A 17569-nucleotide genomic window follows, 5' to 3' on the forward strand; every position below is an offset into this window, starting at 1 on the left:
AATCTGTGTTCTACTACTTCTGCATAAATTTTTTATGTGAGTAAATTTCCTACTAAAAACATTTAGTGCTATAAACAAATTTCAGCCCTTTCTAACCCTTTAGAATTAATGAAACAACTGAGAGCCTTACTATTTTTAGAAAATATATATTAACATAGTAGCTTTCCTTTCCTTGATGGAGCGTGTGTGAGCTCTATCGTCTCTAAGCCCACCCTGGGTTTAATCATTCATCCTCAAATCATCCCTAGGCTTTAAATAGTGAAGAAAAATCAAGGTGCAGTTTCATAAATAAATTCACTGAAAGGTCACATATTGCGTTTGTCTAACCCAGACTCCGTAAAGGTGCGACCCAGGAGAGAAAGGAAGAAGGTGTACGTTCCTCAAAACTCATCCAGCACAATTCGTTGACCACACTGAATAAGGATATGGTGAGTTTGAACTTTGCCCTACTACGAAGACCTCTTACGTACCAAATTATTTCCTCCTCTATTAAATGCATGGGACAAAGTTTTAGTTAATGCAAAATTTAATTTATATCATATTTGCTCCCTCGTATTCTCACAAATCTAAATTGCCATGCTCTTCCACAGAGGCAAGGAAAAAGTAACGCCTGACTCGTGGGCTCTAATCATGGAGGTTATGGGATAGCAACTCCTGAAAGACCTAACCACCTAAAAAAAAAAAAAGATTCAAGGTTTGTTCTCCGAAAATGAACAGTCCAATTCATTTCTATGCATTTAATTTGCCTGTGCATTTAATTTGTCTCTTAGATTCCTGTGAGACTGTGAAAAACAAATTGTGATATGAGAAGATGTTTTCTTCTCACTTCTGCCCTCCCAAGTGAAGAAAGTGGTTGTTGGGTTCTTCTCTGTCCGTTTTTCCAGAGCATAAAGCTTGAGAAGGAAGGTAGCGGTTGCTTTCGAGGTCTTTTTACTCTTCGCATCTGCCATAAGAAATACTGGAGAAAACGGCTTATGGATATAAGACTTCATCAGCTCTCCGAACCCTTTTCGGTAGACAAGCTCTTAAATGATCAAAATTATAGGCTAAGACCAAATAACATTTAGACAGAGAGCACCTGATACTTTGAACTGAAAGCAATTTACAGAATTTAATCTCATGAGTTTATAAATGGTATCTAAAGACGTGAAATTGAAAACCTGGAATGTTCAAAGTTACTATCAATAAAATTCTTAGCACTGGCAGTGTGTAGCACTTTAAAAAAAATCAAAGTGTTTTATAGATGTCCCAACCAAGGTTATTTCTCAACATTCCTGTAAGATTAATGTCCTCCCGCCTTCCCCATCCCCCAACTCCCATTTGGGGAAGAAAAAACAAAGACTTTCTGTAAGAAAAGATGAATCAGGAATAGCTGAGATTGAAACTCAGACATTCCTGGTCCCACCCCTATATTCAGATGTTTTCATTTACAAGATATTTTAAAGTAAAGAAAAAATGCTGCAATATCAGTAAATCTAAATGCAAGGAACTTCTTTATCTCCCATCCTCCCCTCTGAAAGGCACTACTATTTATAAAGGCTTTGTGGACCACAAAGCAGTGAAGCTAGCTTTCTCCTCTGCTTCCTCTACTCCCCCTTACACTGTTTATGGCTGAGAGAGACCTGAAGGATATCTCCAACATTACCATTTTTTTCTTAAAAATTTTACCACATTCAGCTATAAGTGGATATATATCTATTTAATTTGAAACAAATGTAAAGATGTAGGAAATCATTATATTAATACTTCTTAAAAGTTATTATGGGTTGTCCCTGATCTTTTCATTCTTTATCCCACCCTTACAAAACAAAACAAAAAGCTCAAAACCCTATGCAATGAATATAAGCCAAGCAAGAAACTTGTGACCTTGACCATTGTTTGTTTTTCCTATTTCAACAGAAAGTTCACTCCCACTGTGAACTACCATCATTATGATAGAAGTGGACTATTTTCTCCTCTCTCCTCTCTTCTTTACTACCAAGTAATAAATCTCTCCACCAAAACAGGAACAAGAGTGGCCCCTGATCCTTCTTCCCTAACCACAGTTGCCCTCAGAGCAACTTAAAGTACATTCCCCAGGCTCATCGTCTGGGATTCCTTGTTATTTCCAACTTGCTGTGGAGAATTCTTGAACCAAGACTACTCTCTGGTTGTCTTATCTCTGTTGGGAGGGAACAGGAACTTTGCAGACAGGGAGCCTCCCTGTTAGTTTCCCTCCGTTATCAAACTATATAAAATATACCCCCTTTCTCTTGGGGCCTCTATTAAGTTCATTCTGGTCTAATGATTGTACCTTGGCTCCAGTTAACAAAATCATCCTATTTTTCCCAGGTCCCTCTTTTCCTGTCTTCTCACTTCCCAAATATGTGTACTTGGGGGAATTCCATGTAACCCCACATCTGGATCTGGATCCTCCCAACTCTGTCGTAAAAGCTGATATGAAAGCTTGAGGTCTAACATTCTGTCAACTGCCCCCATAACATAATTTCAACAATACCATCCTTGCCTCCCATCTGTCGTGGTCTGTACACCATTGTCCTGGGCCCTGGCCTTCTCAAGAAGAAACTCAACTTGTTATAAAAACTCAGAATGGCTCAACAGGGGGATCTTGATTCAGGTCATCCACGGTGGACAGAACAGAACCTGCCAAGCTGGAATTTATGGATATTGGGAATCCTCAGAGCCTACAGTTTGACAAACCCTATGGGCCAAGCTTTTCTCTCTTTTTTTTTTTTGAGATGGAGTTTTGCTCTTATTGCCCAGGCTAGAGTGCAGTGGCGCAATTTTGGCTCACAGCAACCTCCACCTTCTGGTTTCAAGCGATTATCCTGCCTCAGCCTCCTAAGTCGCTGGGATTAGGGCTGCTTGCCACCACGCCCAGCTAACAGGCATGAGTCACCAAGCCCGGCTCAGGCTTTCCTCTTTTATGCTGTATACCATAATGAAGGCATGTTTACTGAAAGGGTTTTAGTAAACATGTTTACCAAAAGGATTTTTAGTAAATATGTTTTAAATTTTTTAAACACAATGAAGGCATGTTTACTAATTTTTTTTTACTACATATGTTTTAAATTTTTAAAACTTTTAGTAAACATGTTTAAGGTATGTTTTAAATTTTTACGTATTGTATCACAGAGTATTTGCATATACATAAAGGTCCAAATGAAGACTATAGGGGTTAGTCAAGAGAGACCTCTGAGGGAGTGAGGCTTAATGACCCAGGGCCATTTGAAAACTAGGAAACAAATACAGTCAGAGTCAGTCTCCACATATTTGGTTAATCCCGAAAATACTAAGTGCTATCTAGTCTTATTGCTTATAATTTCCATTAATTTATCAATCTGTAATCTTGGATGGGATGAGGTGGAGGGTGAATGAGGAAGTTGTCTTTGAAACCAGTGGAAAAAAAAAGATGATGAGTTTTAATTTTACATTTCCACTGTGGGAATAATGCTTTTTATATGTAAAGTTCAGGCTTAGTTTCCACCAATTTCTTTTTCATTTAGATAGGTTTGTAGTTCTATTCATCCTTCATAAATTCTCTTCTTGCACTTCTGTACTGTGTGATTTTAATTTTCTCTATCCCATTATAAGAGAGAAGCAACGCCATTAAACCTGATTTGAACAAACACTTGAGTTACATTTTTAAAATCTTACCTGCATAATAGCAATTTTCAACACATATTCTAGAAAACTAAGGGTGGATCATGTACAAACACAAAAAACAAACTCCCTCCCTCCAAAACAAACGAACAACAATAAAGAAAGAAAACCCATGAAATGCCCAGGTTTAATTTTTTTTTCCACCAGAGGGAAAAAGAGCAGTTAATAATAATCTTGTATGGAGAATATACACCAGAAAGCAGGATTGGCCTTAAAGCACAATTAGTCCTTTTGGTTCAGAGAACTATCAGCGGCTGAGTGGTGACAGGTATTGCAATCTCAGTTACAACTTAATGCTCTGTTAGGGTGATGTATCAGGTTTTGTTCCATGGCTTTAAAAAGGACTTAGGACCAGGCCTTTAAAAGGCCTATATGGCTGCCTCCTTTTAGTAAGCACCCCTTAGCTTCAATAAGGAGTTAGAAATAAAGTCAGCCAACTTTCTGAAAGATGGTATTCTACAGCCGTAGAAGAAATCAGAAAGTGTTGGTACGTTGTTCATAGGAACTGTAGGAAAGGTTTTCATTTGCCCTTTTGTATGAACCTCTTATATTTGTTTATTTATTTCAAACCTGATGTAGACACAAAAATACCCCCACAGCTCATAGTGTATTTGAACTTATTTCCTGGCAGGCTTTCTTGCCAGATTAACTCTGAGCTGCCAGTGAATTTGCGGGTAGCATTTCATATACAGAAAGAACCTATCTTAATCAAATAACCTGTGATTGACAGAAAAAATTATCTCATTCAAAAGGGCAACATTGCTTTCTCTTAATGCACAGGTTCTGGTAAAAGATTTCTATACAAGATTTATAAAATGCTCTACAAAACTTGTCATCTAATTGTGCTTAGTCAAAACAATGTAATGCTTCGGTAAATAAATTACTGTCTTAACTGGAGCACTCAAAGTTACTTGTGTTTGATTTAATATATATATATCTCTATATTAGAAAACTCTGAAACCTGAATGGGATATATTATACTGTATGTGTATATCTATCCTATTAAGAAACTATATCTAAGTTATCTAAACCAGAATAGTTGATATACATGACATCTCCATTAAATAGAACTTTTTGCTTAAAATTTCAGCAAAGCCAGAGAACTTTTACACTCTTGTGAGCTTGAGGTTTGCCCAGTTAAGCACTCGTTTTGGAAGATACAGTTAAAATTTCATAACAGCCAATATTGTTCTCATCTTTGTCCTTCTTCTGAACACTTCTGTGACTCTTTGCCTCTTTATTTCTTCAGAATGACCTTCTGGAAAGCCCCTGGATTTAGGGTGACTTTTACTGCTGCTCAGACCCTGAATAACCACTGATGAGGTTTAAGAGGTACATCTCTCAATTCAGAGAACTGCACGGAGTGAAATGATGAACAGAATTATTTATAGTCACATTCAGTCTTGCTTTGGTTCACACTGCACTTCTATGTGAAACCATAGGGGCTGGGAGATGGCTACGTCCCTTGGTTCACCCGGTTGACAATGTAGCTCTTGACATTGGGAATAGGCCGCACATCATTCTGGTGTTTGCGGCGTTCTATGAAGCATGCTAGGCGGGAGGTGTCCAGGGGGATCTTAGAGTAGCTGCCATTATGGGGCTGCAGCCATGGATGCTGTAAGCATGTGGCTGCCGTGGGCCGCCTCCGAAAGTCCTCCTGTAAGATCACATTGATGAAATCTCTGGCAGCGTTGCTCACACCACAGAAGTATTCATGGGGGAAGCTGAAATCCACCCTGCATACATTGATACACGTCTCCTCTTTGCTCTCATCCAAGAATGGGGAGACCCCACTCAGCATGACATATGTCAGAACCCCGATGCTCCAGATGTCTGTCCCCAGGGAGACGGGGATGCCTTGGATGACTTCTGGGGCAGCAAACTCAGGGTTCCCCAGCAGGTGGTGAATGTGAAAGTGACCCGAAATCTGGACAGCATCCTCCAAGTCGATGAGCTTCACTCGAGGCACTGGAATGCGTAGGTCAATGAGCAGGTTTTCAGGCTGCGGAGATCCAAAGAGGAAGAGAGAAAAGAAGGGAAGTTCAGGCCTCTATTTTGACTACTCAAAAGACCTCATTAATTCAAACACGATTATGCTATTCTTTGATAAAGCCTATGGTGTATGGAAAATTCCCTATGCACTATGGAAACTGCATAGGAGACTTCAAAGTATCATTTTGAGCTTATAACTTTGAGTTTGGGTTGTAATTCAGAGAAGTAGTTTGACGTTGAAAATCATGTCTTCTTAACTACATTGCTTCTGCATTGAATCAAGGAAATAATAAATTACTCATTTTGGTGAACAGGGGCTTCTTTTTGAGCAGCATGGAAGAAAACGTGACATTTGTTGGCTTACTTCTATGAAGTTAGATTAGGTAGGTAGAACTTCCCTACTTTCTCTCACACCAGATGTCATTGTGGCTCTGGTATATTCTCATTAATTCATGGATGATATACTTAAATTGTGTGACAACCCAGATTCTCTTTAATAGTCATAATGGGATGGGCGTGGTGGCTCACATCTGTAATCCCAGCACTTTGGGAGGCCAAGGCGGGCGGATCACTTGAGGTCAGGAGCTCGAGACCAGCCTGGCCAACATGATGAAACTCCATCTCTACTAAAAATACAACAATTAGCCAGGTGTGGTGGCAGGCACCTGTAATCCCACCTACTTGGGAGGCTAAGGCAGAAGAATCACTTGTACCTGGGAGGCAGAGGTTGCAGTGAGCTGAGATTGCACCACTGCACTCCAGCCTCAGCAACAGAGTCATACCCTGTCTCAAAAAAAAAAAAAAAAAAGTCATAATATTCTACTCTAAGTAAATAAAATGAATTTGAATTTATATTCCTTATGAGTAATGACTGGTAAGTTGGACTTGGCCATTTAAGGTATTCCCTGCAAAGCTGACACTTCTTATTACCTTTATGTCCAAATGTGCAACCCTGCAGTTGTGAAGGTACTGCAGAGCCTCCATGATGTCTCGAATATAGAAAGCTACTTTTTCCTCCATCAGTTCATCATGATTCATAAGGTAGTCTAAGAGGCGGCCATCATCCATCCTGAAAGTAGGCAGGGAAAGGCAAAGGAAATATATTTGATACGAAGAAATAGAAAAATACCACACGTACAAATCAGTAGGAGCTCTAAGCTCTCTCGTACTTCTTGTTATACATGAAGACCAAATGTGCAACACATGCATATTTAGTTAGAGCCTAAAGTTATTGTAATATTCAGAACTAAAATGAATATATTTACAAATATGGTGTACTGCAGGGGAGACATATGAATGACCTTGTTTAAGAAACATTCTCCTTCATTAACTCTAAAAATTGCTCACAACAAAAAAGTTGTGATGCCCATTTAAGAGGTTCGATTGCTAAGTAAAGAAAGCCTTCACCAAGAGAGACTTCAGCAATATTCTGATTAACCGTAACCAAGGGGCTGCAAGCAACCCCACGTGTGTTTTGCAAAGTACTTCTTAATTTTATTTTATATTAATTTTAGAAATGAAGTCTCACTGTGTCACCCAGGCTGGAATGCTGTGGCACAATCATAGCTCACTGCAGCCTCGAACTCCTGGGCTCAAGTGATCCTCTTGCTTCAGCCTCTCACATAGCTGGGATTTCTGGAGGAGGCCACTGCGCCTAGCCAAACTACTTTCATTTGTCAGTTTTTAGTTGGGGGAAACAGAAAGTAGGCAAAGTTTGTTCTTTGCATTATTGATTCTTCGCCCCACTCCCACCCTGTCACCTTTTGTTGTTGTTGTTGTTTGTTTGTTTTGTTTTTGAGACAAAGTCTTTTGCCCAGGCTGGAGTGTAGTGGCATGATCTCGGCTCACTGCAACCTCTGCCTCCTGGGTTCAAGCGATTCTGGTGTCTCAGCTCCCCAAGTAGCTGGGATTACAGGCGTGTGCCATCTCACCCAGCTAATTTTTGTATTTTTAGTAGAGACAGAGTTTTGCCACGTTGGCCAGGCTGGTCTCGAACTCCTGGTCTCAAGTGATCCACCCGCCTGGGCCTCCCAAAGTGCTGGGATTACCGGCATAAGCCACCGTGCCCGGCTCTTGATCCCTTTTTGAATCCTTTGCCTTCTGGGCAACTTTTCCAACCTTGAGGACTGTGATTGAGAACATGGTATATGGAGCCATCAAGACCCAGATTCGAATCCTGGTTCTGCTACCTACCTGCTGAAGGCTGGGAGCAAGTCATTTGAACTCTGTGTTTTGGTTTCACCAAAGTGAACCATCTTTAAAGTGGGAATAAGAACAGTAACAAAATAATAACAATTATTATTCATTATATTAATATAATATAATGAATTAATATTATCTTATAATATAGTGGGTGAATATTACTATTCACCTATTTCATTATGAGGATTGTGCAAGGATGGAATGAGACGATGAAGCATTTAAGCATAATTGGTAGCGTAGGTAAGTGCTAAATAAATGGTAGCTATTCTCAGCCACCCTCTGTCCTCTTACAGCAAGGAGTTACCAAATGCATTGAGTTGTTAAAGGTATATCCCCAGGAAATCCCCATGCAGAGGAGCCTAATCCAGGGTCAGAAATGACTTTCAGTTACAGCTGAAATCACCCTGGCCAAGTTTTCCTCTTCCCCTCTAGCTTGCTCCTTTCCGCTGGTGTCTTCTACTGCCCCTAACAGGAGCAAAGGCTAGAACCCATGCAAGCCTCTTTTGCTTTCCTCTGACCCTGCTAGGGGTGAGGTAAGAGTGATCGGAGTAGATGGAGTAGGATTGGGCTTGTTAAATATATTCCCCTGAACTTCTTGGGGTCATTACGGGAGCAATTAACAGCAGCACTGCTCCAAGTGAGAGAGTCTCAGCCACCAAGTTCACCTTTAGAGTTTTTGGGTAAGGCAGATGCCCACATCCCACCCAGAATAGGGAATCCAAATCTCAGTTGCCTGGTAAAGAAAAGCTCTCCCAGCAATTCTGGTGACCACCTAAGGGGAGGCCACTGTCACATAACTGGCAGCATAAGTATGTGCCAAATAAGCATAACAGGATAATGAGATCCAGCACAGGGATTAGCTCAGGCACTGCCTCTCCACAAACTTCCCCTGAACTTCAAGTTCAACCAAGCACCTACGTTCGTTCTTACAGCAACCTTCTCCAATGCATGCATGTCTTTCTTAGTATTTACCATGTTATATTAAAATCATCCATCTATCTATCTATTGGTCTTCCTCATTAGACATGTAACTCCTTGAGGGCAAAAACTACATCTTTTCCCCCTGTTTTTTTTTTTTTTTTTTTGAGGGGGTCTCACTCTGTGGCCCAGGCTGGAGTGTTGAAGTGTGGTGGTGTGATCTTGGTTCACTCTAACCTCCACCTCCTGGGTTCAAGTGATTCTCCTGCCTCAACCTCTTGAGTAGCTGGGATTACAGGTGTACGCCACCATGCCCAGCTAATTTTTGTAGTTTTAGTAGAGATGGGGTTTCACCATGTTGGCAAGGCTGGTCTTGAACTTCTGACCTCAAGTGATCCGCCCACCTCGGCCTCTCAACGTGCTAGGATTACAGGCATGAGCCATCGTGCCCAGCCCTTTTCCCCCTATAAACTCTACCTCTGCCTCCTCTAAACTACCCTTATAACTATACCTTTGTTCCCCCAGCCCTGGCCCTGGTCTGGATGGCGGTTGGTGCATAGTGAGTGCTCAGTAAATGTTTGCTAAACTAGTTCAACCCACTATTCATCTAACTGAATCCCTGCAACATCTCTGGGATGTTGGAGGAATTTCAGTCTTCACAGATGAGAACCCGGGGCCCTGGCAAACTAAGTATTCTGCTTCAAATCACAGAGCTGGGACGTGAGCCCAGATTCCTCATTCCAAGAGCAGCTTCTTTCCATTGCACTGCAGTAGCCCACTATCAGCACCTTCCCTTGAAACAGTAGTTGGCAAGACTGAAGGGGCAGAAGTTCTGGGTCAGCTGAATTCAACCTGGTACATCGTGACAATACCTTTCATTGGAACTCAAGCACAGATGTTGTCACCTGTGGACAAGTATAGTTTACTAGCAATAGAATATGCCTTTTGAGTTAGGAGGTTCCCTACGACAGGTCAGGCTCTGAAAAAGACTGTTAAGTCTAAAGTGACAAACTACCAACTACTTAACCACATACAGTTTAAGTTTCACAAAAGGATTACAGATGCTAGCAGCACTGCTTTTGTCCCCTCTGTTTTTTTTCCAGCTGATTTTAAAAATAGCCAAACTTGCTTGCATTTTTGCTTTCTTATTTTATCATAAATACATTTGTGGCAAGTTACTGACTCAAAGATCCCGTACACACACACCTAGACTAACAATCACACAAGAGCTGGACTAACATGGTAGTTGAAAAGCTGAAAATGCAGGCACTTCTTTACTGAAAATGGGTTCTTGTGGAGCCATACACAGCAATGGTCTTTGGCAGAAATGTCTGTCTCCTGTCTAGGCCAAGGGCCTCATTAGCACCAATCTGATCACATTGCTGTTACTTGTATCACTTCTGAAGAGACTCTGTTCTCTTTCATCTCTGTGATACTTATCTAAACTGCAGAATATACTGTCTCCTCTTAGTCTGGGGTAGTGGTGGAGAGAATGGGACATTATTGCTTTATTAAATCTATTCTAGGGGTATATGGTTGCCTAAGTCCCTAGAAAATCTGGAATGAGTGGAATGTTTTGAAGGTAAGGCTCTCCCCTAGAAGGAATTTCTTGGGTGGTAGACTGGAGATGCTATGGTGGTGAATTGACACACAGAGCCCTCTCTTTCAACTCCACCCTGTCAATCAGCCTACTGTCGACAAGCTCTTCCCAAACTCATGCCCAGCCCAAGAGTCCATAATAGAAAGAAAATAAACATGGAAGGGAGAGAGAGATGGGTTCAAGTCCCAGCTTCTCTATTCCTAGTCTTAAGGAGCTAGTTTTAAGGACTTCCCTTGTCCCTATTATGATTTTTTAATCTTTGAAATGGAAATGACATTGATTATAAAATGGGGGAGAGATGCATGTTATATGCAGCACTTTGCAAATGATAGGACCTTGTATAAAACCTAACTGTCTTTTTCATTAATTGTGGGCAAGAGCTAACCCAAATGGATGGGGGCGACTTTAGAGAGACGGCATCTGTACTTACAGTTCCAAGATCAGGATGTAGGACGTGGGAGACTCATAGGTGTCATGGAGAGTGATGTACTGAGGGTGCTGTAGGTGCTGAAGCAGGGCAGCCTCGTGGGCAGCCTGTTCTTTCTTCTTCATTTTTTTACTAACAAATTTCACAGCCACATCTTTGCGGGTAGCTTTGTGAATGCATTTCTTTACTATAGAGAAACGGCCTCTGGAAAAACAAAAGGGAAAGTTTGCCAACATTCATCAATTAACTAGATATATTTTATTCATGGATAAGTAAAGTTTTGTGTGAAGTGGTCAGATAGATTTTATTAGGAGTCCTACTCTCCTATATTTTTAATTATAATGTTATTCAGAAAATCCAATTTCCTTCTTTAGCATTTTAGGTTTTTTGAGATGTCAAAAACTAATATATTATATAATATAATTATATTATACATTATATTTTTATATATAATATAAAGCTTTTTTTTTTTTTTGAGACAGGGTCTTGCTCTGTTACCCAGGCTAGAGAGCAGTGATGTGATCATGGCTCTCTGCAGCCTCAACTTTCCAGGCTCAAGCCTCTTGCCTTGGCCTCCTAAAGCCCTGGGATTACAGGTGTGAGCCACTCTGCCTGGCCTAACTAATGTAATTTTTTAAACCAATATTTTTCTCTGCCATTTTAACCATCAACGGCAGTTCAGTTTTCTTTTCTAGGCAGAATACGTATTTCTGTGAAATACAACAATAGAAACAGCAATAATGTTAAAGGAGGAATTCTACTCAATGGTAATTTAAAAAACATTTTTATTGTCTTTTTCTCCTTCTCATACATACCAATTCTACTTCCTTCAAGGTCTAGCACAAATGCTACCTCTTTATGGGGCCATGACATGATGAAAAAGCCAGACTGTAGAGCCACTGCACATTGGAATTTTTTTTTTTTTTAATTTCAATAGGTTTTTGGGGAACAGGTGGTGTTTGGTTACATGAATATGTTCTTTAATGGTGATTTCTGAGATTTTGGTGCACCCATCACCCAAGCAGTGTACACGGTACCCAACGTGTAGTCTTTTATTTCTCACCACCGTCTCACCCTTTCCCCCGAGTCCCCAAAGTCCATTGTATCATTCTTACGCCTTTGTGTCCTCATAGCTTAGCTCTCATTAAAAACATTTTTAAAGAGTCCACTGTTTCATTTTATTTTATGTTCGTTATCTTTTTATTATGAAAACTTTCTAATATACACAAAAGTGAAGAAAATAGCAAAATAGATCTCCTATGCAGCCAACTTCAATAATCATGAACATTTTAATCAATTTTGTTTCATCTATCTCTTTTCTATTCACTGCTTTCTTTTTCCCCTGGAGTATTTTAAGCAAATCCAGATATAATGTCATTTCACTCATTAACACTGCAGTTTACATCCCTATTGACAAGAACACTTACAAATACATAACCACTCTGCCATTATTACATCTGACAAAATTGCCAACTCCTGAAGTAGAATGGTTCCCAGATACAGTTGTTGCCCTGTGGAAGGTGGCAAGAGAGCTCTGTAGGGGTACAGGTCAGCAATGGGGCAGATGAAGGGAGGGTCAGCAAGGTGATAAGGCAGCACCATCCAAGCCCTGCCCATGAGGTGTCCTAACCCACGAGCAGAGGAGTGAACAGTCTGAAGACCAGCCCATTCCTCCAACAGAAATGGGTGTGTCGTGGCCACCATGAAGATCATCTAACTGCCTCCTTGACCTGGCTCTGTGCTCAAAAGGCAACTTTTTAATAATACTTTTTTTCCCATCATATATTTGCATAAAATAAAATAATGTGCTAATAAGGCCAGGTGCAATGGCTCATGCTTGTCATCCCAGTGCTTTGGGAAACTGGGACAGGAGGATCGCTTGAGCCCAGGAGTTTGAGACCAGCCTGGACAACATAGTGAGACCCTTTCTCTTTAAAAAAAATTGTTTTTTTTTTTTTTTTGAGACGGAGTCTTGCTCTGTCGCCCGGGCTGGAGTGCAGTGGCCGGATCTCAGCTCACTGCAAGCTCCGCCTCCCGGGTTTACGCCATTCTCCTGCCTCAGCCTCCCGAGTAGCTGGGACTACAGGCGCCCGCCACCTCGCCCGGCTAGTTTTTTTGTATTTTTTAGTAGAGATGGGGTTTCACCGTGTTAGCCAGGATGGTCTCGATCTCCTGACCTCGTGATCCGCCCGTCTCGGCCTCCCAAAGTGCTGGGATTACAAAAAAAAATTGTTTTTTAAAAATAATGTACTAATTAGTAAAACAAGTCTTAGACAAGTATTTATTGAACATATATTATTTACCAAATATCATTCTTGGCACAGTAAGCAAATATTTGGTCAAAACGGCAGTTTTGTTTCACATTATAAATTAATAAATTGCCATTCTGGTTTTTAACAGCGCTCTCTTTGTGAGTTTGATTATCATAAGTTACTTCTTGCAGAGCAGTGAAATGGAACAACAAAAACAATTGAATATTGAGGATAGCTCTCCTGAATTTAGTGGCCACATCAAGGTACTGCTAGCTTCATTTTTAGAAAAAGGTTTGTAGTTGTCAAAGTTATGCAGCCCCATGGTTAAAAAAGTCAATTATTTTTACAGGTTTGTTATTAAAAAAAAATTCATCCCCATTTTTCCTTCCCTGAAGTCTTGCTCTGTCACCCAGGCTTGAGTGCAGTAGCATGATCTTGGCTCACTGCAATCTCTGCTTCCCAAGCTCAAGTGATCCTCCAACCTCAGCCTCCCAAGTAGCTGGGACTACAGGCATGCACCACCATACCTGTCTAATTTTTTGTATTTTTTTTGTAGAGATGGGATTTAGCCATGTTGCCCAGGCTGGTCTTGAATTCCTGAGCTCAAAGCGATCCACCCACCTTGGCCTCCCAAAGTGCTGGAATTAGGCATGAGACACCGTGCCTGGCCTGAGAGGCAGTTTAATACATCAATTTAATATAGTTTAGCAGATTATTGAAATATTTACTTATATGACTATCAATTGTATGCTTTGAGTGGCTACTTCTTCATTTTTCACTTTTAATTATTTCTGTTGACATCCCACTATGGAAGATGAGATTTTAGCCTCCTTCCTCCCTCTGTCCCTGCCACATAACTACTATCCCCATCCACTGTCCTCCCAATAAAATTATAATCAATATTCAGTGTCTACATTACTACACTATGTCTATGCTATTCATAGTTGAGCCTCTAGTAAACTATGAATACTTTTCCTTTTTCTGACAGAATGCAATCTTCAATCATTTCTGACAAAGAGTGCATGGGAAGTAAATTGTTTCAGACTTGCATATCTGAAAATTTGTACTTATTCTACTTTTATACTTGATTGTGAGTTTAGCCAAGTATAATCCAGTTGGAAATTTTTTCAATCACAATTCTGAAGGAATTATTCTGTTGCCTTCCAACTTCTATTGTTATTGGTAATGTTAACTGTTAATGTCTAAAGCATTATGATTCCTAATCCTTCATGACCCCTTTTCTTCATGGAGAATTTGTAGGCTCTTCTTTCTTCCTAAGTGTTGAGAAATTTCACAGTTATGTGCTGCAGTATGATCTATTTTCATCCATTAGGTTGGACACTCGGGTGCTCTCTCAATTAATAAACTCATGTCTTTTCATTCTGGGAATATTTTATTTTTTAGAAATAATTCCTTCTTCCCTCTATAATTTGTTCTATTCTCTCTTTCTGGAATTTCTGTTTTTCAAATTGGACCTTCTAGTCTAGTCCTCTAATTCTTCTTTTCCTATTCTATTTCCCATTTTTTTTCCGGTTACTCAGATTTCTGGGAAATTTCCTCAACACTGTCTTCCCACATTTCTATTAAGGTTTTCAGGCCAGTTGCAGTGGCTCACACCTGTAATCCCAGCACCTTGGGAGGCCAAGGTGGGTGGATCACTTGAGGTCAGGAGTTCAAGACCAGCCTGGACAACATGGTGAAACCCCATTTCTACTAAACATACAAAAATTAGCCAGGCATGGTGGTGCGTGCCTGTAATCCCAGCTACTTGGGAGACCGAGGCACAAAAATCGCTTGAACTTGGAAGGCAGAGGTTGCACTGAGCCAAGATTGTGCCACTGCACTCCAGCCTGGGTGAAAGAGCAAGGTTCTGTCTTGAAAAAAAAAGGTTGCTTGTTTTTTGTTTTTGTAGAATTATGCTCTTTTTTTTTTATAATTTCAATATTATCCTTTATCTAAGGATACTAATGAGAGTTTTTGGAAGTCTTTTGCTATATAGTGTGTTTACTTTCTTCTACTTTTGTTTTGATTTCTGTCTTTAATGTTAAAGATTTTCCTCAACTGTTCAGAAATTCTTAGTAGTTAATTCATTTCACCTGGAGGATATTTTTTGCTAGATTTAGAATTCTTGGTGGCCAGCTCTTTTCTTTCAGCATTTTAAAGATGTTGGTTCTGTTGTCTTCTTGCCTCAATGGATTCTGATGAGAAATCTGCTGTCATTTGAGTCACTGTTCTACCTGAATGTAATATGTTGTTTTTTTCTCTTGTTTCTTTCAAGATTTTTTTTCATATATTTGTTTTCAGCAGTTTGATTATAATGTGTTCTGGGCATGGTTTTTGTTTGTTTTTTATTTAGGTCACTAAGCTTCTTTAAAAATTTGTGTCTTTTGCCAAATTTGGGACATTTCTAGTTGCTATTTCTTCAAATTTTTTCTGCACAAATCACTTTTTTCTTTCTCTCAGGAGTTCTAATGACATGATTGTCAGACCCTTTGATATTTTTCCATAGGACCCTGGGGTTATGTCTAATATTTGCAAAACATCTTTGCTCTCTATTCTTCATGTTGGATAATTTATATTTCTTCTTCTTCAATTTCACCAACTCCTCTGTCAGCTTTGTTCTGTTATTGAATCCATGCTGTAAATTTTAAAATGTTAGATATTGTATTTTTTGTTATATAATTTTCATTTAAAATAATTTCTATTTCTCTGCCAATAACTTCTATCTTTCCATTCATTTAAAGAGTGTTCACCTTTACCTTACAGAAGATGGTTGTAATTGCTACTTTAAAGTCTTTGTGTGATAGTTCCAATATTTGAATCATCTCAGAGCTGGCATCTGTTGATTGTTTTCTTCCCGAGAATTGTTTAAGTTTTTTCCTGCTTTTTGTAATGCTGAGCAATTTTAGATTGTATCCTGAACATTTTGAATGTTATGTTGTGAGACTCTGATTCTGTTAAAATCCTCTGGAGAAGGTTGATTTTTGGTTTATTTGTATGTTTTGGTCAGTAATCAGCTTGGTTAGGTTCAGGCTGCAAGTTCCGTCTCACCTTCTGTGGGAGGTGGTTCTATTGTCAGTTCAGTTTTCAAAGTGTTTACTATGCTTTTAGGTCTGCCCCTTGTGAGCACCATACAAAGATTAGTCTGAAGCTAAACAGTCACTGCGCAATAGTTTACATCACAGTCCAGTTCTCAGAGCCTTGCTATGTTTCTTTGAATGTGCCTTATACATGCACAGCCGGAAGGTGGCCCAGGATTTGAGTCATTTCATATAGAATTAGGAGATCTTCTTTAGCTTTCTCCTGAGATTTCCCCCACATACTTTATCTCCTAAGTGCCCCTTTTTGAAGTTGTCTGGCCAGAAAGATGGGATTCCCTCAGAGGTTTAGCTTCCTGCACTGTCATGCAGTTTCACATGACTGCCCTTGGGGTGAAGTAGTGACAGTAAGGAGACAGAAAAAAACAAACAAAGCATGAATTATTCTGTTCTCTCCACTCAAAGGGTTCCCCTTTCTTTGTCCTTTGGCCAGAAATGTGGGTTTTTCTTGGAGTTTTTGCTTTTTGTGCATGCTACATAGTTCTTTGATTTGGCCCACACTTGTATCAAAGCTAGGGAGATAAAGGAGAAAAGAGGAAAGAAGAAAAAAGGAAGGAAGGAAGAAGGGAAGGAAGGAAGGAAAGAAGGAAGGAAGGAAGGAAGGAAAGAAAGAAACTGCTATTCTCCTTGTCATTAGCCATTCTTCAAGTTTTTACTTTTCTTTCCTTCCTTTTAGTTTTTTGAGACAGGCTCTTGCTCTGTCGCCCAGACTGGAATGCAGTGGTGCGATCTCGACCTCCTAGGCTCAAGCAATCCTCCCACCTCAGCTTCCCAAGTAGCTGGGACTACAGGTGTGCACCACCATGCCTAGCTAGTCTTTTATTTTTTTTAGAGATGAAGTCTCACCATATTGCCCAGGCTGGTCTTGGACTCCTGGGCTCAAGTGATCCTCCTGCCTCAGCCTCCCAAAGTGCTGGGATTATAGGCGTGAACCACCACATCCAGCCCAAGTCTCTTGACTTTCCATTCTCATCTCTATTATTTAATTTAATACCCAGGTATTGCTTTTTGTATCTTGTCCAGGGATTCTGGTTGTAATCAGTGGGAGATAAAGGCTACAGTGGGTTTATTGTATCATGGCCGGCATTGGAAGTCAGCTCATTTTGAAAGTTCAGGAATAAAAACGTGTTTGGTGGCAGGGCATGGTGGCTCACACCTGTAATCCCAGCACTTTGGGAGGCTGAGGCAGGCAGATCACCTGAGGTCAGGAGTTTGAGATCAGCCTGGCCAACATGGAGAAATCCCATCTCGACTAGAAATACAAAAATTAGCTGGGCGTGGTGGCAGGCACCTATAATCCCAGCTACTCAGGAGGCTGAGGTAGGAGAATCACTTGAACCTGGGAGGTGGAGGTTGCAGTAAGCCGAGATTGCATCATTGCACTCCAGCCTGGGAGACAGACTGGAGTGTCTAAAAA

The 17569-nt window shown here is 40.2% G+C and overlaps 1 protein-coding gene across 4 annotated transcripts in view; it reads right to left on the reverse strand.

Moving 5' to 3' along the window:
- Window positions 1-3399: 3399 nt before the first annotated feature.
- The window catches only part of KALRN (kalirin, RhoGEF kinase), a 643785-nt gene continuing 629615 nt past the window's right edge, over window positions 3400-17569 (reverse strand). For 2 of the 4 annotated variants that reach the window (XM_011950775.1, XM_011950779.1), the window contains 3 exons: window positions 10806-11006; window positions 6586-6724; window positions 3400-5665 (listed from right to left, as the gene is read on the reverse strand). In XM_011950775.1, the coding sequence (XP_011806165.1) occupies window positions 5120-5665; window positions 6586-6724; window positions 10806-11006 (886 nt within the window). In that variant the 3' untranslated portion in view covers window positions 3400-5119. The remainder of the gene's footprint in view (window positions 5666-6585; window positions 6725-10805; window positions 11007-17569) is intronic. The other 2 variants (XM_011950777.1, XM_011950776.1) reach the window with 1 other exon arrangement.

The sequence above is a fragment of the Colobus angolensis genome, unplaced genomic scaffold, assembly GCF_000951035.1.
Source record: "Colobus angolensis palliatus isolate OR3802 unplaced genomic scaffold, Cang.pa_1.0 Scaffold31, whole genome shotgun sequence".
Lineage (NCBI taxonomy): Eukaryota > Metazoa > Chordata > Mammalia > Primates > Cercopithecidae > Colobus > Colobus angolensis.